This window comes from Ruditapes philippinarum, unplaced genomic scaffold, assembly GCF_026571515.1.
Source record: "Ruditapes philippinarum isolate M1 unplaced genomic scaffold, ASM2657151v2 ctg5968_1_1_1_1, whole genome shotgun sequence".
In the NCBI taxonomy this organism is placed as follows: Eukaryota; Metazoa; Mollusca; class Bivalvia; order Venerida; family Veneridae; genus Ruditapes; species Ruditapes philippinarum.
The window spans coordinates 154,823-182,455 of record NW_026863255.1 but is presented as its reverse complement, the minus strand read 5'-3'; the positions used below and the strand labels follow the sequence as shown (position 1 = coordinate 182,455).

At 33.7% G+C, this 27,633-nt stretch overlaps 1 protein-coding gene across 8 annotated transcripts in view; it reads right to left on the bottom strand.

Moving 5' to 3' along the window:
* The window catches only part of LOC132721628 (proto-oncogene vav-like), a 77,263-nt gene that overhangs the window by 26,317 nt on the left and 23,313 nt on the right, over positions 1–27,633 (bottom strand). For 5 of the 8 annotated variants that reach the window (XR_009624489.1, XM_060705954.1, XM_060705953.1 and 2 more), the window contains exons 5-14: positions 26,266–26,398; positions 25,299–25,400; positions 23,613–23,681; positions 23,097–23,297; positions 20,889–20,984; positions 17,770–17,934; positions 17,051–17,142; positions 13,171–13,216; positions 10,353–10,373; positions 2,086–2,181 (exon numbers count right to left, since the gene is read on the bottom strand). Coding sequence is in view for 7 of the 8 variants with exons in the window: in XM_060705954.1 (XP_060561937.1) it covers positions 2,086–2,181; positions 10,353–10,373; positions 13,171–13,216; positions 17,051–17,142; positions 17,770–17,934; positions 20,889–20,984; positions 23,097–23,297; positions 23,613–23,681; positions 25,299–25,400; positions 26,266–26,398 (1,021 nt within the window). In the remaining variant the exon portion in view is untranslated. The remainder of the gene's footprint in view (positions 1–2,085; positions 2,182–10,352; positions 10,374–13,170; positions 13,217–17,050; positions 17,143–17,769; positions 17,935–20,888; positions 20,985–23,096; positions 23,298–23,612; positions 23,682–25,298; positions 25,401–26,265; positions 26,399–27,633) is intronic. The other 3 variants (XM_060705952.1, XM_060705950.1, XM_060705948.1) reach the window with 2 other exon arrangements.

Here is a 27,633-nt window from a genome sequence, read left to right as displayed (position 1 = left end):
GACCAAGGACCGCTAATTAGTCAGGTAATTAAGATCAATCTTTTCATTAAACAACCACTTTTACCTGTCAAGTAATTGTGTTTTTAGGAATGCCCCCTCGTAATGTCACAAGTGTCAACAATCAAAACACCAGGGCTCGAATTTAACACTCGCACACTCGCAAAATGCTAGTTGAAAAATGATTTTGCGAGTTAGATTTATGACTACTCATAATTTTTTGAGAGTTGAAGATAACAGAATAAGCTCGTCAGGAAAATCCGAAATATAAATGGGGCGTAATATTCGCAGGTAGCCGAGTTATAAACTATGCGCCCACTTGCTGTCTGGTTTACATTTTCTATACCTTAACCTCACTTAAAAAAGTACACAAATTTAAACCAGTCCAAATGTCATTTAGTCCGTGTAAATCAAGCTTGATCGAAATAAAATGTCTAAACAAAAAATAACAAACTTCTTCTCACTTACTGAAGCAAATTTGTCTTCCAATGACAATACTCTTGAGTACAGAAGAAGATTCCCAGTCTATCAAAAGAAAGACAATCAGACCTTCAGTTAAAATGGTTAAAAAATGGGAGAAAGAACTGCACGTCAGTTTTACGTACTAACTTGATGACGATGGAAATGTTGCCAAAATATTTTGAGCCGATTGTTGTGCGCATAATTCAGACCAGACATCGACGGTATGGCAACAATATTGCATTATTATTTTTTTACATGTAGATTGACATTTGATAAGAATCCCTGTCCCCTTAATCAAATTTTTGAGTAGAAAGTTACGTTGCTGATTTGTACCCCGGGCAGTTTGAACTCGTCCAAATAAATTAAAATTTTAATTTTGTTATTCTGTATATCCAGCAACAACTTTGTCTTTCAGCACAGCAAATAATTAAACTTAAAATTGAAGTATTATAAATTTTTTCATGCCCAATTTCATGATTAAGACAGCTGTCACAAAATATGTTTAAACCTACAACATTTATTAATATAAAACTATTAATGAATGTACTCAAAAGTTTAAACAATTTTGGAATTAAAAAATCATTGACGTAAAAAGTGCTAAAAAATTGCTAGTGGCCAAAAAAGTAAAATTCGAGCCCTGTAAACACAATATATAAATGTGTGAAAAACCCCATTTCCCAAACCGTTTAAGCATATGCAAATGAAGTTAAGTATATGCGTGACATGTATTATCCAATAATATTGATTAAACAATATAACACTCCGCCCCTACTGAGATGGTGTATACCCTACGCTGCTGATATTTAGACTGCCTTGAATTGACTTTGATCAGCAATTAAATTAATGGTTACAATTAGATGTATTTGTTTATTTCAAATGAAAAAAAAATGCACGACAGAAAACATCTTCATTTATTAGGGTTTTCGTGTTGGAGACAAGGAAAAACAAGGGAGAAGTTTAAAAGTTCTGGAAAAATATCAAACATGTACATAATGTCTCAAAATTTTTTTGTCAATAAACATAAACAAGTTATTTTTTACATTAGCATGCATTTTGATTATCGGAGCATTCTAATTATTAAACATTTATATAAATGAAGTTGGAAAACATTCCCACCACAAAAGAAAGATGTAACATATAATTTTGAATTTTTTTTATCATGCTTTGTCTTCAGAGACCGTTTCATTAAGCAACCCTTTTGGTTGTTTCCCTTGCAGGGTTGCTTTATACACTTTTTGACTGTATATTGAAATTTGACCAACGTGTGACAATAACTCTGTATGTTGCACATGACATGTTGTCTTATTATGGTAAACATTTGTGCCAAATTACTTCAAAATCCCTTGATGAAAGGCTGAATTATGGACCTGACATAAATTGTGACAAACAGACAGACGGAGCCCATTGAAAAGGTGAGGGACAATAAAACATTTAGAGCATTTAAAGTTTACCCAATCAAATGTTTTTTAATTAAGAGTGAAAATACCAGTACAGTTAAAAGCAAGCTACAACATTTAGACAGCATAAGCTTTTATAAATAATTGTGGAATATGTTTGTTAGTAATTATATCAATATGTTTAGAAATAGTAACTTTAATCATTTATTTATTTTTCTGTATATTTTACCTTGTCAGGTCGCCTATTTCCATCTTTCACAGCTGAAGAACCATCCACCTTGTATTCTGCTAAAACTATTGCTTCTTTAAAACTGTATGTTTCTCCCTACAATCATACAAACACTGACAATATATACATGTTATACTATTACACTAACAGTGTTACACTAACTTTACCTTACAATTAACTCTCATACAAAAGCTGTAAAGCTCCCCACTATTCACTTGTAAAGACAGTCAATTCACTTATAAAGCAGTCTATACACTTATAAAGGCAGTCTATTCACTTATACAGGTAGTATATTGAACTTATAAAGCTGGTCTGTAGAACTTAAAAAAACAGTCTATTCACTTATAAAGGCAGACTATTCACTTATAAAGACAGTCTATTCAGTTAAAAAGACAGTCAATACACTTATAAAGCAGTCTATACACTTATAAAGACAGTATATTCACTTATAAGGGCAGTCAATTCACTTATATAGGCAGTATATTGAACTTACGAAGGTGGTCTATAGAACTTTTTAAAAAAAGGCAGTCACTTCACTTATAAAGACAGTCTTTTCAGTTAAAAAGGCAGTCTATTCCCTTGAATTATACAGACAGACTTGTCACAATAAAGACAGTCAATTATTATATTATAAAGACAGTCTTTTCACAATTCACATTAAAGGCAGTCAATTCACTTAATATATTATAAAGGCAGTCACTTTACTTAAATTATAAAGGCAGTCTTTTAACAGTAAAGACAGCCTTTTCACTTATAAAGGCAGTATTTTCACTTATATTATAAAGGCAGTCAATCTACTTATAAAGTATTATTCATATATTATAAATATTCCAGATTATTTTAGGATTCCAGAAGAAATAAAATAAAGAATTGTAAAAACATGTGAAATGACACCAAGAATTTGTTCTTCTTCATTTTTTGTAATTTATTTATTAACCCCTGACTTGCTGCATGATAGACAAATGGGTTTGCCCAACCTTGAATTTGGAACAGTCCATTTGAATATAAAACAGATTTTTGATATTAAAATATATAACCTGGTCAGACTGCGTGGATGTGTAGGCTGAACATGCTCTATATTGGTGGAAATACCTTAAATCACTTTTAGTTCCAGCAAGTTAAGGATTAATATAATTTATGACATTGAACAAAAAGTAGAAATAAAAAAAAAGAAATGAAGTAGAATTTCAAAATGTTAGTCCTTGGGACAAAATATTAATATACATTGGATGTTTACATGCTTTTATTTTTCACTACATGTATAAATTATTTAGCTATGAATATCAGTATTGTTATGACATGCAAAAAAACCCATGGTAAATCAAATAAAGAAATGATGTCATTCATAATACATATTATACTGAAATTCTAACAGTGACATTATGTGGGCCCTGTTAAATAGTTTTCACAACATCTTTAAAATATTGATAAAAATTAACCTTTTAGCTAAGGAGTTTTTGTCCTGCTGAAAAGCGAATGTTGTACTAAACTAGAGTGACATCCAGTCTTACAAACACAAATGACAGACCAACATACAACAGCATTGTTTCTCAAGAGGGGACATTACTCTATATGATAACATAATCTATATATCAATGTTCAAGATCAGTCTCTGTCTAACTGCCTATACAATTATGAGATAGGTTGGTCATTGTCTGAATGCTAACCCTAGGTCTGTCTGAATGTGCTATATAACGGCTATATAAAGGCAGCTAAGATAGATATGTCTGTCTGAATGTGCTATATAAGCAGCAAAGATAGATCTGTCTGTCTGAATGTGCTATATAAGCAGCTAAGATAGATCTGTCTGTCTGAATGTGCTATATAAGCAGCTAAGATAGATCTGTCTGTCTGAATGTGCTATATAAGCAGCTAAGATAGATCTGTCTGTCTGAATGTGCTATATAAGCAGCTAAGATAGATCTGTCTGTCTGAATGTGCTATTTAAGCAGCTTAGATAAATTTGTCTGTCTGAATGTGCTATATAAGCAGCTAAGATAGATCAGTCTGTCTGAATGTGCTATATAAGCAGCTAAGATAGATTTGTCTGTCTGAATGTGCTATAAAGGAAGCTAAGATAGATTTGTCTGTCTGAATGTGCTATAAAGGAAGCTAAGATAGATCTGTCTGTCTGAATGTGCTATAAAGGAAGCTAAGATAGATCTGTCTGTCTGAATGTGCTATAAAGGAAGCTAAGATAGATCTGTCTGTCTGAATGTGCTATATAAGCAGCTAAGATAGATCTGTCTGTCTGAATGTGCTATATAAGAAGTTAAGATAGATCTGTCTGTCTGAATGTGCTATATAAGCAGCTAAGATAGATCTGTCTGTCTGAATGTGCTTTATAAACAGCTTTGATAGATCTGTCTGTCTGAATGTGCTTTATAAACAGCTAAGATAGATCTGTCTGTCTGAATGTGCTTTATAAACAGCTTTGATAGATCTGTCTGTCTGAATGTGCTTTATAAGCAGCAAAGATAGATCTGTCTGTCTGAATGTGCTATTTAAGCAGCTAAGATAGATCTGTCTGTCTGAATGTGCTATATAAGCAGCTAAGATAGATCTGTCTGTCTGAATGTGCTATATAAGCAGCTAAGATAGATCTGTCTGTCTGAATGTGCTATATAAGCAGCTAAGATAGATCTGTCTGTCTGAATGTGCTATATATGCAGCTAAGATAGATCTGTCTGTCTGAATGTGCTATATAAGCAGCTAAGATAGATCTGTCTGTCTGAATGTGCTATATAAGCAGCTAAGATTGATCTGTCTGTCTGAATGTCTTATATAGACAGCTAAGATAGATCTGTATGTCTGAATGTCTTATATAGACAGCTAAGATAGATCTGTATGTCTGAATGTCTTATATAGACAGCTAAGATAGATCTGTATGTCTGAATGTCTTATATAGGCAGCTAAGAAATATCTGTCTGTCTGAATGTGCTATATAGACAGCTAAGATAGATCTGTCTGTCTGAATGTCTTATATAGACAGCTAAGATAGATCTGTCTATCTGAATGTGCTATATAAACAGCTAAGATTGATCAGTCTGTCTGAATGTGCTATATAGACAGCTAAGATAGATCAGTCTGTCTGAATGTGCTTTATAAACAGCTAAGATAGATCTGTCTGTCTGAATGTGCTATATAGACAGCTAAGATATATCTGTCTGTCTGAATGTCTTATATAGGCAGCTAAGATATATCTGTCTGTCTGAATGTCTTATATAGGCAGCTAAGATATATCTGTCTGTCTAAATGTGCTATATAAACAGCTAAGATTGATCAGTCTGTCTGAATGTGCTATATAGACAGCTAAGATAGATCTGTCTGTCTGAAAGTGCTATATAGACAGCTAAGATAGATCTGTCTGTCTGAATGTCTTATATAGGCAGCTAAGATATATCTGTCTGTCTGAATGTCTTATATAGGCAGCTAAGATATATCTGTCTGTCTAAATGTGCTATATAAACAGCTAAGATTGATCTGTCTGTCTGAATGTGCTATATAAACAGCTAAGATAGATCTGTCTCTGTCTGAATGTGCTATATAGACAGCTAAGACAGATTTGTCTGTCTGAATGTGCTATATAAGCACCTAAGATAGATCTGTCTGTCTGAATCTGCTATATAAGCAGCTAAGGTAGATCTGTCTGTCTGAATGTCTTATATAGGCAGCTAAGATATATCTGTCTGTCTGAATGTGCTATATAAACAGCTAAGATTGATCTGTCTGTCTGAATGTGCTATATAAGCAGCTAAGATAGATCTGTCTGTCTAAATGTGCTATATAAGCAGCTAAGATAGATCAATATGTCTGAATGTGCTTTATAAGCAGCTAAGATAGATCTGTCTGTCTGAATGTCTTATATAGGCAGCTAAGATATATCTGTCTGTCTGAATGTCTTATATAGGCAGCTAAGATATATCTGTCTGTCTGAATGTGCTATATAAACAGCTAAGATAGATATGTCTGTCTGAATGTCTTATACAGGCAGCTAAGATATATCTGTCTGTTTAAATGTGCTATATAAACAGCTAAGATTGATCTGTCTGTCTGAATGTGCTATATAAGCAGCTAAGATAGATATGTCTGTCTAAATGTGCTATATAAGCAGCTAAGATAGATCAGTCTGTCTGAATGTGCCATATAAACAGCTAAGATAGATCAGTCTGTCTGAATGTGCTATATAAGCAGTCAAGATAGATATGTCTGTCTGAATGTGCAATATAAGCAGCTAAGATAGATCTGTCTGTCTGATTGTTCTATATAAGCTGCTAAGATAGATCTGTCTGTCTGATTGTGCTATATAAGCAGCTAAGATAGATCTGTCTGAATGTGTTATATAAGCAGCTAAGATAGATCTGTCTGTCTGAATGTGCTATAAAGGCAGCTAAGATAGATCTGTCTGTCTGAATGTGCTATAAAGGCAGCTAAGATAGATCTGTCTGTCTGAATGTGCTATAAAGGCAGCTAAGATTAGTCAGTTTGTATGAATGTGCTTTATAAGCAGCTAAGATAGATATGTCTGTCTGAATGTGCTATATAAACAGCTAAGATAGATCTGTCTGTCTGAATGTGCTATAAAGGCAGCTAAGATAGATCTGTCTGTCTGAATGTGCTATAAAGGCAACCAAGATAGATCTGTCTGTCTGAATGTGCTATATAAGCAGTTAAGATAGATCTGTCTGTCTGAATGTGCTATATAAGCAACCAAGATAGATATGTCTGTCTAAATGTGCTATATAAGCTGCTAAGATAGATCTGTCTGTCTGAATGTGCTATATAAACAGCTAAGATAGATATGTCTGTCTGATTGTGCTATATAAGCAGCTAAGATAGATCTGTCTGTATGAATGTGCTATATAAGCAGCTAAGATAGATCTGTCTGTATGAATGTGCTTTATAAGCAGCTAAGATAAATTTGTCTGTCTGTATGTGCTAGATAGACAGCTTTGATAGATCTGTCTATCTGAATGTGCTATTTAAGCAGTTCTTTTATATATAATTTGATTCAGATTAACAAAATTGAAGCTGTGACTTAAAGCTTGGGTGTTTGTAATAATCTGAGGAGCTAAGGACAGCCAATTACAAACTATCAACAACTACCCTTATCTAATGACTTTGTGTAAAGAGCTTATTAACTATTAAATAGTCTGGTTATATATTAGATGGGACAGTGGTGGTCTGGTTTTATTGTCACTAGAACATCTATTCTACTGAAGTTATTTAACCTAAGAATTAACATGACATATAAATATTGGTCATCTGTTTATACCAGTCTATCTGTAATCTGTGTACAATATTCTAATTAAAAACTAATAATAATAAATTTGTTTGTTTCTGAAACAAAAACATAGTGTCTCCTGCAACCCCACCCTGAAGCAATCTATTGAGGAACATAATTATGTTCCTGGTTTATTTTGTTTACTGGACCAGGATTCATACCTATAATACATTGTTTCAAGAAAGGGAGATTTGCATAAATAACAAAATATTGGGTAAGGGTTCTATGTCGCTATAACCCTCTAAAAAACTGATATAAATACCACATAATAAGATAATATTTTCTATAAATCATGCACCACCAATAAATCTTTTAACTAATAAAACTTTCATCCTTTTAAATATTTAATTTATCAAACCCTTCCTTCTTACCCCACCAAAAAATATTATACTTTTGTAAGATGCTATTAATCTTGACCGTTTAATTAAAAAATAAAATATGTCACATAATAAAAAACAACAACAGATTTCTCAATTAAAATGTAAAAAACTTATAAAATGTTAAATATAAATTAGAGATAAATAAGTGCACTGTCACTTAATGTGGGTGGGTAGTAAATCACAATGTTTTTGATGTGGGTGGGGTAGTAAATCACAATGTTTTTGATGTGGGTGATTTACATGTGTCTTCAGGTGAAAGTTTTCATTAAAATGTAAAGTCTGCAAGAAATCACGGCTTAGAGCATGTAAAATATCCCCCATTTGTTACAGATTAAATAAAGTAGCAGTAGAAAATTCACATAGTTATTTTGTTTGGTGTAGGGATGGGAAAGAATGCCATGTTTTTTTTATGTGGATGGGGTAGTAAATTATCATTATTTTGATGTAGGTGGGGTAGTAAATCACAATGTTTTTGATGTGGGTGGGGTAGTAACTCATCATATCTTGGATGAGGTGGGGTAGTAAATCACCATGTTTTTGATGTGGGTGGGGTAGTAAATCACAATGTTTTTGATGTGGGTGGGGTAGTAAATCACCATATCTTTGATGTGGTGGGGTAGTAAATTACCATGTTTTTGATGTGGGTGGGGTAGTAAATCACCATGTTTTTGATGTGGGTGGGGTAGTAAATCACCATGTCTTTCATGTGGGTTGTGTAGTAAATCACCATGCTTTTGATGTGGGTGGGGTAGTAAAATAGCATGCTGGCTTGCATACTGAACAACAATAACATGCTTGTGATACTGAACTAATATACTAATCATGCAACTTCACTCCTTGTACTTAATAATTGTAACATCAGGAAAAAAATATCACCACAAAAACAAAGCTTAATTTCTCACAAAACCAATCCATATCCACTTGTAATTCTTTCTAACAAAATATGGACACTTCCCATAATGGCATGATAAAGGTAACACTAATTTCTTCTGTGCCCCTGTCTCCCCCCCTCCTGTTCCCCAATTTTTTTTTTATATGTGTGCCCCTGTCTCTCCCAAAATTTTACATGAGGGTAGTACACAATGTGTGTCCCTGTCTCTCCCAAAATTTTACATGAGGGTAGTACACAATGTGTGCCCCTGTCTCTCCCAAAATTTTACATGAGGGTAGTACACAATGTGTGTCCCTGTCTCCCCATAAATTTTACATGAGGGTAGTACACAATGTGTGTCCCTGTCTCCCCTAAATTTTACATGAGGGTAGTTCACAATGTGTATCCCTGTCTCCCCTAAATTTTACATAAGGGTAGTATACAATGTGTGTCCCTGTCTCCCCTAAACTTTACATGAGGGTAGTACACAATGTGTGTCCCTGTCTCCCCTTAATTTTACATGAGGGTAGTACACAATGTGTGTCCCTATCTCACCAGAAATTTTACTTGAGGGTAGTACACAATGTTTGTCCATGTCTTCACAAAAGTTTTACATGAAAGGTATTACACAATGTATGTCCCTATCTTCCCCAAAATTTTACATGAGGGTAGTACACAATGCGTGTCCCTGTCTCCCCAGAAATTTTACTTGAGGGTAGTACACAATGTTTGTCCATGTCTTCACAAAAATTTTACATGAAGGTAGTACACCATGTATGTCCCTATCTTCCCCAAAATTTTACATGAGGGTAGTATACAATGTGTGTCCCTGCCTCCATCTCCCCGCAATTTTACATGAGGGTAGTATACAATGTGTGTCCCCGTCTCCCTGAAATTTCACATGAGGGTTGTATGCAATGTGTGTCCCTGTCTCCCCCAAAATTTTACATGAGGGAAGTACACAATGTGTGTCCCTGTCTCCCCAGAAATTTTACTTGAGGGTAGTACACAATGTTTGTCCATGTCTTCACAAAAATTTTACATGAAAGGTATTACACCATGTTTGTCCCTATCTTCCCCAAAATTTTACATGAGGGTTGTACACAATGCGTGTCCCTTCTCCCCTGAAATTTTACATGAGGGTTGTATGCAATGCGTGTCCCTATCTTCCCCAAAATTTTACGTGAGGATAGTACACAATCGCAACTGAATATACTGATTGTAAGATAAATGGATACCTTTGTCTAAACTGTACATTCATAATGTGAAAGGAGTACAGTCAAACCTGTGTTTATGGTTATATTTAGATACTTTTAAGGAACATTTCCTTTAAAATTAGCCAACCATATTATTTTGTTTTTAATTAAGTAAAAATACTTGTTTATAGAGATCTTGTGTCAAAATAACATCTATTTTCATTGCTTAAACCTATCACTATAGACAGTCTGGTTTAACTTTGTATGTAACAAACATATCTTAGAAAGAAGGGCTTTACTTATAAATTATTGAGGTACCACAAGGGAAAATTTTCAGGCTAGTGTGAAATGATATTTTAATAATTTTCACTGTGTCGTTCTCATATATAATTTATATATATCAATTATCCACTCAAAGGCATAAAATAAAATGAGATTAGTGTATTCAGTATAGTATTGCAAATATACATGTCAAAGGTATCCATTATCCTTAAGGCATATAAAAAAATAATGTGAAACAACATCAAATATCTTACCCAGAGAAACTTGTCCACTATCTATTGGTCACATAATTAACACAGTTACAATAGGAAAAACAATAAATCTGTAGCTAAAGTGGGTGATGGACAAGAACCAAGGCTATATATGATTCACAACAAAACAAAAATTGTGCATTAAAAAAGTTATAAATTGTTAAAACCCTATGTTACACTAAAGAATATTGTACTTATTATAGATTAGAGTTTTCTATCACTATGTATATAAGAGCTGGAATATATAACTTTGTGTATTTAATATTTTTATTTAAAATAATGCTTGTGTTTTTCTACAAAAATCTACATTCTTAGAAAATGAGTATTTTTTATCTATAAATGTTTGCATAAGAACTCATTTAAAAAAAAAGAAAAAAAAAAGACATGCATTGAGAATTAAAAATATTAATCAAAGCGGTCCAGTCTGAAATATATATTATATGTAAAAATCTTTTAATGCAAATTTGAAATCTTAGATTATCTTGCATCTGATTGGTGGATTCTGTATGAAACTTTGAAATCTAGCATCTGATTGGTGGATTTTGTATGCACATTTGAAATCTAGTATCTGATTGGTAGATTATATATAACTTCAAAATTAACAAATGAGGAAGTTTCATTCAATATTCATAAAAAAAACTTTTGGGACACATGTTTTATATTTGAACAGTTAGAAATATTGGTTATGTAATTTAATGTATATACATGTATATATATAAATTTATCATTCATGACATTTTATTTATAATATTAAAGTTGTATGGAAATTTAACAATGTTTGACTTGAAATATACATATGATATGATAATAAACATATGACATGCCTAGAGACACGTCTTTCATCTTAAGTCTACAAACATTAGTGAGCCATAACTGGTATATATACATGTATATAAAGACCCTTATTAAATTTAAATTACAACACAGACATTAAATATATTAATAAGACTCCAAACTACAGTAGAACTTCAGTGCCAAACTTTGATTTGTTGATTTAATTGATGTATTGAAGTAAAATGAAAGTCCCCGATTTTCCCCCTACCACCCTCATTACCCTATACATATATTCCTTATTAAAACTTGTACATCATAGTAGAATTTTTCTGTATGTCGATTTTTCTGATTTCTCAAAGTTTTAATTTGGTCTGCAAAGGATGAATAAGTCAAAGTTTATCACCTTCACTCTGAAGATATTTTCATACCTTTTCAAGCCACAATGTTGATTGCCAATCAACTTATATGACATATCTATTTACTATAAGCTGGTTTAGTTATGACCATATGCTACACCTTTAGTAACTAAATAAAGGTCGACCGCTCAAATGAAACCAATTCATGAGTCACAGTCCTGATGCATTAAAGTTTTTACATAAGTCCCTTCAAGTTTGACTTACCAAAGTTCTATTGTATAATTATCCAGTACTGATACACATGTTGTCATTGATTCTATACATTAGCCTGAACCTTAGTCTCTTAAAAAGCATTAAATTATAACTAACTACATTTAATAAACAATATCACACAATACAAAAATGTAAACTACATGTATCCATACCCCCCCCCCCCCACTGAATTATTACCAATAAATTGTCCTGTTTTTATATAATTATGTCAACCAGCTTACAAGAAACACTTAGACTCAACTCAAGTTATCTTTGCGAGATTCTAGAATCAATGTGACAAAATCAATACAAGATATCTTGGCAAGTTCTCAGAACATGTGCCATAATCTCAACATTAGGTATGTTGGAAATTAATCAGAATCTATGTGACTTTGCAATAAACTCAACACAAGTTATGTTTGTAATTTTTCAGAATGTCTGTAATAAGCTCAACACAAGTTATGTTGGTAATTTTCCAGAATCTATGTGATGCAGAACATGTGCCATAATCTCAACATTAGGTATGTTGGAAATTAATCAGAATCTATGTGACTTTGCAATAAACTCAACACAAGTTATGTTTGTAATTTTTCAGAATGTATGTAATAAGCTCAACATAAGTTATGTTGGTATTTTTTCAGAATCTATGTGATGGATTCAACACAAGTTACCTTGCAGGTTTTCAGAATCTTAGTGATAAACTCAACATAAGTTATGTTGGTATTTTTTCAAAATGCATGTGATAAACTGAACACAAGTTATCTTGGTAAGTTTTCAGAATCTATGTGATGGACTCAACACAAGTTATTTGTCAAGTTTTCAGAATTTGTGTGATATTATTTGAATTAGCTAAGCAACTTGGAAAACAAAGTATGCAAGTCTCTCACTTATTCTAATGAATTTATGGACAAGATAATCAGTATATTTTTATGTTTAATTTCATACAAAGTAAATCTAATCTTTGTTTTATCATAAAAACAGCCTTAAGTTTTACATCAACCAGTCTTTGAGAATGAAAGAGATATTTGTGCTTTTAGTATGAAATAAAGTTCAGTAAAGTTAGAAAATTCCAATTTATGTGAGGAGATTAATTATCATACAAAGCTGATAAAAAACAAAACTGGAAGACAGATAATAGAATATATGTAATATAGGATTCTACAGAGCTTTAACTCTTCCAGATACAAAATAATTGTGAATATTTCATGTCATTTTACTTATCTAAAGATCAAAAAATATCTGAAAAACTCTTGTTTTTATATCTAATAGTCCATTTATTCTTGATACTAACATTTAATGCTAGGAAACCTAGTTTGTTTACAGTGCAGAAAATTAACAACTACAATATGAGTGAGGCAAGCAGAACAATTAGAAATGTGCTCTCAAGGGAGGCAATAAAAACAAAACTAAAAAGTTAACGACACACAAGAGTTACCTACCTTTGATTTTCCCATTAACATCACCTTGTCAAACAGGAAAATGTATCTGAAATAATAAAATATTCATTTGTAAAGCTTTTGATTATTACCTAAAATAATTCATTTCAGAACTGCCCTAAAATAATTCATTTGTGAATTGTCCTAAAATGATTCAGTTGAGAACTGTCCTATAATGATTCAGTTAGGAACTGTCCTAAAATGATTTAATTGAGAACTGTCCTAAAATAATTTAGTTGAGAACTGCCCAAAAATGATTTAGTTGAGAATAGCCTTAAGATAACTCATTTGTGAACTGCCCTAAAATTATTCAGTTAAAAATTGTCCTAAAATGATATCTGAGTGCACTGATTAGAATCTAATATTAGATTTAGATTCAAAAGTTTTTGGTTCGGTATGTTAAGGCACTGTCAAACAAGAATGCCTGCAATGTCATATAATTCACTATGTCACATGTAAATAGAAACAAAAATGGTGGCTACTTGTTGATCCAGTGGCATTGGTAAAATCCTATGTTGTTTTTATATTGTGCATCTGAGAAAAGATTTTGTATGAAAAGTAATGCATACAAGTAATTTGTATAACAGCAAAATAACTTTTATGAATACATTGAGCATTTTATAGGTTTAAAAAAAAGTTTTTAGTAATACTGATTTATTTCTACAAATGAAACTTGAAATTGAAAATAATCATTACATGGCTGGAATTTTAGAAAAGAAATTTTAATTTCCTGTTTACATGTGCTAAAATATCTGCAAAAAAGCTAATGTATTTATAACTGTTTAAATATCTGCATGTGGTAGTGATTTAAAATTGAATGTGGGAATGATGTAAGATACCAATAAGATAAACTGCATTTGAGAGTGATTTAGGATACTAATGAGATACATTGTATTTGGGAGTGATGTGAGTTACAAATGAGATAAATTGCATGTCATAGTGATTTAAGATATCCTTAAGATAATCTGCATTTGTTGTGATTTAGGATACCAATGAGATAGGGAGAGACTTGGGATACCAAAAAGATAAACTTTGTACAGGCGTGATGTAAGATACTTATAGAGATACCAATGAGATAAATTATTTGGGAGTGATTTAGGATACCAATGAGATAAATTGCTTTGGGAGTGATTTAGGACAACAATGAGATAAATTGCTTTGGGAGGGATTTAGGATACCAATGAGATAAATTGCTTTGGGAGGGATTTAGGATACCAATGAGATAAATTGCTTTGGGAGTGATTTAGGACAACAATGAGATAAATTGCTTTGGGAGGGATTTAGGATACCAATGAGATAAATTGCTTTGGGAGGGATTTAGGATACCAATGAGATAAATTGCTTTGGGAGGGATTTAGGATACCAATGAGATAAATTGCTTTGGGAGTGACTTAGGATACCAATGAGATAAATTGCTTTGAAAGTGATTTAGGATACCAATGCTATAAATTGCTTTGGGAAGGATTTAGGATACCAAAGCCATCAACTGCATTATGCTGTTAGTTACTAATAGAGATATAATGAGATAAACTGCATGGGGAAGTGATGTGAAATATAAATGAGATTAACTTCTTCCGTGAAAGATTTAAGATACCAATGAAATAAACTTGTGGGAGTGACTTAATAAAGGTTTAAATGAGAAACATCTTTTAGGAGGCACTTAAGGTTTGAATGTGATAAACTGTATTTTGAAGTGACTAAAATATATCAATGAACTGCTTGTGGGAGTGATTTTAGATATCAATGCGTTGTAGTAGTGAGAGCAATTTAATATATATATGACTGTATAAACTTGTTTACAGTATTGAAAGGTTACAGCAGGAAATTAAAGGAGTATACAGATAAGTGTTTAGGTTTTATAATCTGGTAGATAATCAAAAAGCTGTAGATTGACAGACATGTGACATTCAGACCTGATCAGCAAGTCACAGTTGACAGACATGTGACATTCAGACCTGATCTGTAAGTCAAGGCTGACAGACATGTGACATTCAGACCTGATCTGTAAGTCAAGGCTGACAGACATGTGACATTCAGACCTGATCAGCAAGTCACGGTTAACAGACATGTGACATTCAGACCTGATCAGCAAGTCACAGTTAACAGACATGTGACATTCAGACCTGATCAGTAAGTCAAGGTTGACAGACATGTGACATTCAGACCTGATCAGCAAGTCACGGTTGACAGACATGTGACATTCAGACCTGATCAGCAAGTCACGGTTGACAGACATGTGACATTCAGACCTGATCAGCAAGTCAAGGTTGACAGACATGTGACATTCAGACCTGATCAGCAAGTCACGGTTGACAGACATGTGACATTCAGACCTGATCAGTAAGTCAAGGTTGACAGACATGTGACATTCAGACCTGATCAGTAAGTCAAGGTTGACAGACATGTGACATTCAGACCTGATCAGCAAGTCACGGTTGACAGACATGTGACATTCAGACCTGATCAGCAAGTCACGGTTGACAGACATGTGACATTCAGACCTGATCAGCAAGTCAAGGTTGACAGACGTGTGACATTCAGACCTGATCAGCAAGTCGTGGTTGACAGACATGTGACATTCAGACCTGATCAGTAAGTCAAGGTTGACAGACATGTGACATTCAGACCTGATCAGTAAGTCAAGGTTGACAGACGTGTGACATTCAGACCTGATCAGCAAGTCACGGTTGACAGACATGTGACATTCAGACCTGATCAGCAAGTCACGGTTGACAGACATGTGACATTCAGACCTGATCAGCAAGTCAAGGTTGACAGACGTGTGACATTCAGACCTGATCAGCAAGTCACGGTTGACAGACATGTGACATTCAGACCTGATCAGCAAGTCAAGGTTGACAGACATGTGACATTCAGACCTGATCAGTAAGTCAAGGTTGACAGACATGTGACATTCAGACCTGATCAGTAAGTCAAGGTTGACAGACATGTGACATTCAGACCTGATCAGCAAGTCACGGTTGACAGACATGTGACATTCAGACCTGATCAGCAAGTCATGGTTAAAAATCCACTGATCAAAAAGCCCTGAATGTGATAGCACAGCCTGTCCAAATACATCAGCAGAAATATTGCAAGGTAACAGTAACAGTCATATACCTGAGTCCCCTACAGAAATACAACACACATATCTTGTCATCAAGGTAACAGTAATTATGAAAATAAATCAAATTAACAGACTTAATTAAACAGAATATATTAGAACACAAGTGTTTTTATTTATTTGTAAGGATTACACTTTGTACTTTTATTCCAGGCATTAAAAGGTATCTGGGTAGAACCACAGTATATATGTTTCCCATCTGTCATCTGACACCAATTTTAATTGTTAGGGGTAAGTTTTTAGTGTATTATTCTAGATAAATGCGTGCTCCTGGCTTAAACTTCTTCATATCTTATAAGCTAGTTGTATAGTGTTCTCACATGAAGGAGATCCAGGTAGGATTTAAATCTAAATGAAGCCAGATTTAAAAGAATCCAGATTTGGTTAAAGTAGTTGTTAGTGGTTGGGTTTTACCTCACACCTGATGACTTTTCAGCTATACTGCTGGAGGAAGCCCTCTGGTGCCCCTTTGTGCATTATTTCAGGTACAAACAGGCACCTAAGTAGAACTACAAACGTTACGTAAGCCAACTGGATATCTTTCTCACTCGAAAACATAAAAGATGCTTGATTTACTCGAACCTACAACAGTGAGAGTCAAGTGGTTTGAAGTCAATGACTTTAAGGCAAAGTTTTATTTGACATCTTGCCTGTAAATTGTGCATATTAATTGTCTCTCAATATGGTATAAATGTATGGACAGAAACCTGCTACAAATTACTGCCCTATCTTAATAATAAAAATATTGTTATTCCTAACCTTTGTCTAACTTTATTATCTACATGTGACCGCACCTTCAGTTCACCATCCTTCTGTAACTTCCCATAATCACGTAATGACGTATTCTGTGGCTAAAAGTGAAAATAATCATGAAATGACATATTCTATGGCTGAAAGTGAAAATAATCATAATATGACATATTTTGTGTCCAAAAGTTTAAAATATTCACATTTTTGTCTCTAACATAACTGACAATGTGACTTGCAGAATAAGATATACTTCAAATCATTAAAGAAAAATTCTACTCAGGTCTAAGTCTGAAAACATACATGTAGATCACCAGTGGCACATATATATATTTTTTTAGATTTGTGTACCATTTGATGAACGTTTGCACCAATACATTTAAGCAAAATTTCAGATCATTTGATTTAACTCGAACTAGATCGGGACTCACACTTAAATACAAATTTCTATTTCATTCTAGGTAAATATACATGTATCTTATTAAATTTTGCTACTCCTTTTGTTAGCAGTGCCATAGTTGATCTATTTAAGAAAAAAATTATTGTTTATCTTTTTTAGACTTCCGGATGTCAGTGCATTTCCTTAAACTGGAGTTGAACAATTTTAATTCTAACAGCTAAAATTCAACATGAAATTTCTTGAAACATTTAAAATTACATAATACTAAACACAAATACAATTCTAATTCTTAATTAAAAACAATGTAACATATTCTGATTTCACTGTTTACCATTTGTAAATCTGTAATACTATTTTGTATATCTTGTATGAGTTGCAAAACCTCGTTGTCACGCTTCACTTCATTTACATAAAGAGAGAGATCCTGCATGGCTTCAAGTGCTATCTGTAGTGATGATACATCATTGACAGCCCGATCTGTATTCTTTATTAACTCCTGTAAAACATTTACATGATATATAACAATTTATGTGCTGTATATACATCCAAGATATTCAAGTTTTTTGTATAAACACTGGATTTATTTTCATTGAGGTGGAATGAAAATAAATAATTCATGAGCAGCGAGAGCCATGAGTGAAATATGTAATTTTCATACCACTCAATGAAAATAAATCCTGTATTTATAGAAAAAAAAACTTAAATTTTCTGTTAATTATATACTTCATCAATATTTAAAATAATTGATGTATTAAAGTGATGTATATACAACAATTGTAGTATTTGGGTGCTGTATATAAAATAATTGATGTATTAAAGTGCTGTATATACAACTATTGTAGTATTTGAGTGCTGTATATACAACAACTAAAGTAATTGGGTGCTGTATATACAATAATTGATGTATTAAAGTGCTGTATATACAACAATTGATGTATTAAAGTGCTGTATATACAACAATTGATGTATTAAAGTGCCGTATATACAACAATTGATGTATTTAAGTGCCGTATATACAATAATTGATGTATTTAAGTGCTGTATATACAATAATTGATGTATAAAGTGCTGTATATACAACAATTTAAGCATATGGGTGCTGTATATATAACAGTTTAAGTATTCAGGTGCTGTATATACAACAATTTAAGTATTCAGGTGCTGTATATATAACAATTTAAGTATTCAGGTGCTGTATATATAACAATTTAAGCATATGGGTGCTGTATATACAACAATTTAAGTATTCAGGTGCTGTATATACAACAATTTAAGTATTCAGGTGCTGTATATACAACAATTTAAGTATTCAGGTGCTGTATATATAACAATTTAAGCATATGGGTGCTGTATATACAACAATTTAAGTATTCAGGTGCTGTATATATAACAATTTAAGCATATGGGTGCTGTATATACAACAATTTAAGTATTCAGGTGCTGTATATACAACAATTTAAGTATTCAGGTGCTGTATATATAACAATTTAAGCATATGGGTGCTGTATATACAACAATTTAAGCATATGGGTGCTGTATATACAACAATTTAAGTATTCAGGTGCTGTATATATAACAATTTAAGCATATGGGTGCTGTATATACAACAATTTAAGTATTCAGGTGCTGTATATACAACAATTTAAGTATTCAGGTGCTGTATATACAACAATTTAAATATTTGGGCACTGAAGAGCTACCACTTCCAATCCTTTTTTTTTTGTATCATGTTAAGCATATGAAAGTAATTGAAAAACAAAAATCAATAAAAAGAAGTACATTTGGTCCAAATTCATATAAATCAAGTGCCACACTATGAATTACTTCCTGTACAATCTGATATAATAATAAAACCTCCAACTTATTCTATGACCATTATGGAGTAGTTTAAAAGCTAGTGACCTTAAATCACTAAGCAAAAAACACCCCTGGTGTATACAATAGACGTATTAGAACTAGAACTGCCACTATCATGGCGTGAATACCCCCGCATACCACTTTGTCAGAATCAACAGTGGCCATTTAGAGCTCAAGGACAACCTCCCTGCCAAATCTGAGGTAAGTAAGCCAGTGCATTGCTAAGTTATGTATTCTACATGCTTCAAATGTGAAAATGTCAAAATCAATACATTGCGGACAGGACATACTTTAGCAATTGAGAAGAAAAGCTTTTTTTGTCAAGGTCCCTGTGACCTTGACCTTTGACCCAGTGACCTCAAAATCAATAGGGGTCTCCTTATAGTCATGACCAACATCCATGCCAAATATGAAGACTGTGGGTCAAAGGAATCTAAAGTTATTGGGCAGACAAACTTTTTGAAGTCAAAGTCCCTGTGACCTTGACCTTTGACCTCAAAATAAATAGGGGTCATCTACTAATCATGACCAACATCCATGCCAAATATGAAGACTGTGGGTCAAAGGAATCTTAAGTGATTGGGCGGACAAGCTTTTTGAAGTCAAAGTCCCTGTGACCTTGACCTTTGACCTGGTGACCTCAAAATCAATAGGGGTCATCTACTAATCATGACTAACCTCCATGCCAAATATGAAGACTGTGGGTCAAAGGAATCTTAAGTTATTGGGCGGACAAGCTTTTTGAAGTCAAGGCCCCTGTGACCTTGACCTTTGACCTGGTGACCTCAAAATCAATCGGGGTCATCTACTAATCATGACTAACCTCCATGCCAAATATGAAGACTATGGGTCAAAGGAATCTTAAGTTATTGGGCGGACAAGCTTTTTGAAGTAAAGGCCCCTGTGACCTTGACCTTTGACCTCAAAATCAATAGGGGTCATCTACTAATCATGACTAACCTCTATGCCAAATATGAAGACTGTGGGTCAAAGGAATCTTAAGTTATTGGACGGACAAGCTTTTTGAAGTCAAGGCCCCTGTGACCTTGACCTTTGACCTGGTGACCTCAAAATCAATAGGGGTCATCTACTAATCATGACTTACCTCCATGCCAAATATGAAGACTGTAGGTCAAAGGAATCTTAAGTTATTGGGCGAACACGCTTTTTGAAGTCAAGGCCCCTGTGACCTAGACCTTTGACCTCAAAATCAATAGGGGTCATCTACTAATCATGACTAACCTCCATGCCAAATATGAAGACTAAGGGTCAAAGGAATCTTAAGTTATTGGGCGGACAAGAAACCGACGGACAGCCGCACGGACGGCCGGACGTTCTCACAGGACAGTAATTATGTGGCTACTCTATTGTTCTCTCTATTGTTCTTTTTAGCCACGCAAAAGAAAATAGCCACATAAAAGCATTACGGAATGAATGACATCAAAGAGAAAGAACAGTTACCTATTGTCCCTCTAGCCACATAATTACTCTCCTGTGAGTGCGGACAAGCTGATTCCAGTATACCCCCCTTACAACTTTGTTGTGCGGGGGTATAACTATGGAAGTTGAAGTATAATAATCAGTTGTACATACTCTTAACAAGAGATGATATTTTAGAACTCGCTGCATGGGCACGTGTAACAAATCTCGCAGGCGGAATCTGGCTTCATTAGCATCCCTCTCACATTCCTGTAATAGGTAAACTAAATATATATATAACTGTTAAACCTTCCATTATATTACTTGGTTAAGTATTTCACTATGTCATTCCGACAACTATAATAGTGTAGTAAAAACAAACACAATTTGACATATCAACAAATTTTAATATTCAAGCCAGACACAGTTTACCATAACTCATACAACTATTTGTATATTTCATTCAACACGAACAGCAGTATAACATTAAAGTCTGTATAATACTAAAGGTGACAATAACTTTCCTAGGACAATAGTAGAGCCAGGCCAGTTAAGTAATCCTTACAATGATTTGTCTAGGACAATAGTATAAAGTCAGGCCAGTTCTGTTATCCTTACAATGATTTGTCTAGGACAATAGTATAAAGTCAGGCCAGTTCTGTTATCCTTACAATGATTTGTCTAGGACAATAGTATAAAGTCAGGCCAGTTCTGTTATCCTTACAATGATTTGTCTAGGACAATAATATAAAGTCAGGCCAGTTCTGTTATCCTTACAATGATTTGTCTAGGACAATAGTATAAAGTCAGTCCAGTTCTGTTATCCTTACAATGATTTGTCTAGGACAATAGTATAAAGTCAGGCCAGTTCTGTTATCCTTACAATGATTTGTCTAGCACAATAGTATAAAGTCAGGCCAGTTCTGTTATCCTTACTATGATTTGTCTAGGACAATAGTATAAAGTCAGGCCAGTTCTGTTATCCTTACTATGATTTGTCTAGGACAATAGTATAAAGCCAGGCCAGTTCTGTTATCCTTACAATGATTTGTCTAGGACAATAGTATAAAGTCATGCCAGTTCTGTTATCCTTACAATGATTTGTCTAGGACAATAGTATAAAGTCATGCCAGTTCTGTTATCCTTACAATGATTTGTCTAGGACAATAGTATAAAGTCAGGCCAGTTCTGTTATCCTTACAATGATTTGTCTAGGACAATAGTATAAAGCCAGGCCAGTTCTGTTATCCTTACAATGATTTGTCTAGGACAATAATATAAAGCCAGGCCAGTTAGGTAATCCTTACAATGATTTGTCTAGGACAATAGTATAAAGTCAGGCCAGTTCTGTTATCCTTACAATGATTTGTCTAGGACAATAGTATAAAGCCAGGCCAGTTAGGTAATCCTTACAATGATTTGTCTAGTACAATAGTATAAAGTCAGGCCAGTTCTGTTATCCTTACAATGATTTGTCTAGGACAATAGTATAAAGTCAGGCCAGTTCTGTTATCCTTACAATGATTTGTCTAGGACAATAGTATAAAGTCAGGCCAGTTCTGTTATCCTTACAATGATTTGTCTAGGACAATAGTATAAAGCCAGGCCAGTTCTGTTATCCTTACAATGATTTGTCTAGGACAATAGTATAAAGCCAGGCCAGTTAGGTAATCCTTACAATGATTTGTCTAGGACAATATTATAAAGTCAGACCAGTGATGTTATCCTTACAATGATTTGTCTAAGACAATAGTACAAAGTCAGGCCAGTGATGTTGTCCTTACAATGATTTGTCTAAGACAATAGTACAAAGTCAGGCCAGTTATGTTGTCCTTACAATGATTTGTCTAGGACAATAGTATAAAGTCAGGCCAGTGATGTTATCCTTACAATGATTTGTCTAGGACAATAGTATAAAGTCAGGCCAGTGATGTTATTCTTACAATGATTTGTCTAGGACAATAGTATAAAGTCAGGCCAGTGATGTTGTCCTTACAATGATTTGTCTAGGACAATAGTATAAAGTCAGGCCAGTGATGTTGTCCTTACAATGATTTGTCTAGGACAATAGTATAAAGTCAGGCCAGTTCTGTTATCCTTACAATGATTTGTCTAGAACAATAGTATAAAGTCAGGCCAGTTATGTTATCCTTACAATGATTTGTCTAGGACAAAAGTATAAAGTCAGGCCAGTTATGTTGTCCTTACAATGATTTGTCTAGGACAATAGTGTACAGCTAGGTTATCTTTATAAGCACTGTAGCCAGGCCACTTAGACAATGTTGAAAGTATGTTAACTACTTAACATAAAGTAAGATTTGTATCAAGGAATTTTCAAAACTGCCATCAGTGGAGTATAACCTTATCAGAATGTGAACTTACCTCTATTTTTTCTTTGACTTGTTCATTTTTCTTTGTCAATTCCTCTATGTGTTCTTGAGCTTTTGGTAAATTTGAACAATAGTCTCCATAAATAAGTAACTTGGGCTTCCATTTAACGAATACCTCGTGTATTTTTGGTTTATCTGTGGTACAAGCTCGGTGTAATTCTGCATGAAAACCTGTATGTACCTCTAACATAGTCTGTAACAGATAAATAATCAACTTTATTTCACTCATTTCCTAAGAAATTATTTATAGTGTCTGTTCAATGAATGAGGAAAACTGAAATGGGGTTTGTGTAAGCTTACAACAAAAATTGTACAAAGACAATACTACCCAATATCATCTGTGCATTAATCAAAATGAAGACACCAAGTGGTAAAGTGTTTACATTAATTAAAGTGAAGACACCAAGTGGTAGAGTGTTTACAGATCTTGGTATATCTGTAATAAACAAGGAAACATGAAGAAATACCTCCATGTGACCAGATTTTAGGAAATGTCATAAAGGATTACCTCGATTTGTGAGAAAATGATCTCCTTGTCTGTGTGGGATATCACTGATTTCATAGGCTTGATAAATTGCTGAAATGAAAAGTAAATAAAAAATAATGCCAGTATATAATAACATCATAATTCTATATATCAATTATTTTGTTTTTAATAATGCTAACATATCAAAGAAGTAGACACTTATTTCTTTTCCCAGGATCACAATATTACATGTTTACTTCCAGGCAAGCACTCATAATCAAACAAGAGGGCCATGATGGCCCAGAAGTCGCTCACCTGTATATAGGCCCTGAGCAGGGCCAGTTTAAACCCCAGGGCTTTTATTTGAACAAACTTGGTAGACACTCACTAGAACATGTTTTATGCTACACATCTTATGTCTAGCTGGTTGGGTTTTTGAAAAGAAGATTTTTTTAAGGTTTTTCTTTACACATATATACATATAAGACAATGACACACCTGGGGCAGGGCCAGTTTTGACCCCAGGGCTTTTATTTGAACAAACTTTGTAGACACTCACTAGAAGATGCTTCGTTCTTAATATCTAAACTCTAGCTATTTGGTTTTTTTCAAATAAAATTTTTTAAGTTCTTGCTATACACATATAAGGAAAATCAATGACACCCGGACAGGGCCAATTTTGACCCCAGGGCTCTTATTTATACAAACTTGGTAGACTTCCATTAGAACATGTTTCATGCTAAATATCTTAGCTCTAGCTCTTTTGGTTCTTTAACAGAAGATTTTTTAAAGTTTTTACTATATGCATATAGGGAAAATCAATGACCCCCTGGGGTGGGGCCAATTTTGACCCCAGGGCTTTTATTTGAACAAACTTGGTAAACACGCATTAGAAGATGTTTCATGCTAAATATCTACACTCTAGCTCTTTGGGTTCTTTAAAAAGAGTATTTTTTAAGTTTTTACTATATGCATATAGGAAAAATCAATGACCCCCTGGGGTGGGGCCAATTTTGACCCCAGGGCTTTTGAACAACCTTGGTAGACACCCACTAGAAGATGTTTCATGCCAAATATCTAAGCTCTAGCTCTTTAGGTTTTTTAGAAAAAGATATTTAAAGTTTTTTCTCTTGGTTGCCATGGCAATTCTTTGAACAATTTTCAAAGGTGACCACCAAAGGAACATTCCTGTGAAGTTTGGATGAAATTGGCTTAGTGGTTTATGAGGAGATGTAATTTAAAGTAAAAGTTTACGGACAACAGATGCCAGACGGACGTCGGACGAAAAACGATCACAAAAGCTCACTGTCACTTTGTTAACAGTTTATGTACAATTGGCTTTACACTATAATGTACAATTGGTTTTACACTATGATTTTATCATTGGTTAACTTTTGAATTTCAGTATTTAATGCATTGCTTCCGTTTTCACTCAAAAAACTGGATGATTATCATTTATCCGAAAAGTTGTGATTGTCTGTTAACAGAATACCTCGCCCATTTTCATTGAGTTACATTGAAAATGGCGGCATCCAACTAGAACTGACACTGAAAATTTCATTGATATGTATAGAATTTTTTATATTTTTAATTTTTTTTTTTATTATTTCCTTTTTAATATACACATGTAGTCTATAGCCGGGCAAGCCAGAGCCCGGACCCAGCCTTTGACTTCCCCTAATAACCAGTTTGTGAAAATGTATATAAAGTTAATAAGTTTATAGATACCATGACTATCATTCTGAGGGCATCAACATAATTTCTCTCTGTATCAACCATCTCTTTAATACAATAATCTCTCTTTGTTGTTGGTGGTGGTAACTCAGATACCTGTATATATAAACATTTGTATTATATTACACTATATTTACACTAGTATAGAGCCAGACCAGCCTGTATTTCTGTGCAGTCTGACCAGGCTCAATGTTTGTTTGTTTGTATGGTTTGGTTTCATGTCACATCGACACTGTATATGTCATATTGCGACATTCCAGCTTTACTGATGGAGGAAGACCTCAGGTGCCCTTCCATGCACTATTTCAGGCACGAACCGGTACTTGAGTAGAACCACCGACGTTCCGTAAGCTAGCTTGATAGCTTCCTCACATGAAAGAATCCAAAGTCCCTGTCAGGATTCAAACCCACAGCAGTGAGGGGCAAGTGGTTTGAAGTCAACAACCTTAACCACTCGGCCACAGACGCCCAACGGACTCAATTATTTTTTTTGTGTATTTCTTATTGAAGTCTGTTAAATTTACATTGGACTGTTCTAAAATTCATAGCTAAGCAATATTTTTACACAAAGTCAGCAAGTCAAGAGCTAATTTTGTTAAGTTGTTTCTGTAAAGTGCAGTATTTTGTATAAAATGGTCGACTTCAGAATGAAATGAAATAAATCAATGTTCAACAACTCAAAGTGTAGAGACTGTTACTTGTGGTCTCAGATGATTGAAATCATCACTACATATGTAAATGTTATTATATTTCTACCATATCTAATCACTGAATATATATTTTTGTAGACAATTATTTGTAAGCATACATGATGACTGAATGTCTAATTTTTGTTTTTCAATACCCAAAAATAACAATAATAAATAATCTGCTCCCCTTTATTTCTTATCATACTTACATCTCACAAACACGTTTTAGAGTTTCCGTTCTGTCAGATAAAATAAAACAAAATTATACATACACTACTTGTGCTGACCCTAGATTGTTTATGTCTCGTGCGTTTAGTTGAGCATAGGTCCTCATATATCTCATCATCTCCCCCTTCCTGGTACACAGAATCATACAAATCTTCATTATCTTCAATGTCATGGTCACTATACAAGGGCAAATAATAAAATTACAACAACAACTGGTGGGAGGTAACAATAATCAACTTAAATATAAACTAAACTAGCATACACAGAAACTGAAAAATGTTACATAACCTAAAATAAAACAAAAATCATAACAATGGATGCTTCTAATGCAATGTGACAGAGAAAAAGTAGTTCCTTCATGATTAATTTATTAATGTTGAATAACAGAGAAAAGTCGTTTTAAACTAGTTTAATTCACTAACTTTAAGTGACAGCAAAAAGTAATTTAATGAATTTATTTAATTCTAGGTGATAGAGAAAAGGAGTTCCAAACAAGATTAATTCATGAATGGGAGGTGACAAAGTAAGGGAGTTTCATTAAAGATTAATTTATTAATGGGAGGGGACAGAATAAAGGAGTTCATAACAAGATGTGAGGTGACAGAGTAAAGAAGTTTCATACAAGATTAATTCATGAATGAGAGGTGACAGAATAAATGAGTTCCATACAAGATTAATTCATGAATGAGAGGTGACAGAGTAATGGAGTTCCATACAAGATTAATTCATGAATGGGAGGTGACAGAGTAAATGAGTTCCATACAAGATTAATTCATGAATGTGAGGTGACAAAATAAATGAGTTCCATACAAGATTAATTCATGAATGAGAGGTGACAGAGTAAAGGAGTTCCATTTCAAGATTTATTTATTAATGGGAGGTGACAGAGTAATGGAGTTTTATACAAGATTAATTCATGAATTGGAGGTGACAGAATAAATGAGTTCCATACAAGATTAATTCATGAATGTGAGGTGACAGAGCAAGGGAGTTTCTCACAAGATTAATTCATGAATGTGATGTGACAGAGTAAAGAAGTTTCATACAAGATTAATTCATGAATGGGACATGACAGAGTAAAGGAGTTCCATACAAGATTAATTCATGAATGGGAGATGACAGAGTAATAGAGTTCCATACAAGATTAATTCATGAATGGGAGGTGACAGAGTAATAAAGTTCCATACAAGATTAATTCATGAATGGGAGATGACAGAGTAATGGAGTTCCATACATGATTAATTCATGAATGGGAGGTGACAGAGTAATAAAGTTCTATACAAGATTAATTCATGAATGGGAGGTGACAGAGTAATGGAGTTCCATACATGATTAATTCATGAATGGGAGGTGACAGAGTAATAAAGTTCCATACAAGATTGATTCATGAATGGGGAGGTGACAGAGCAAGG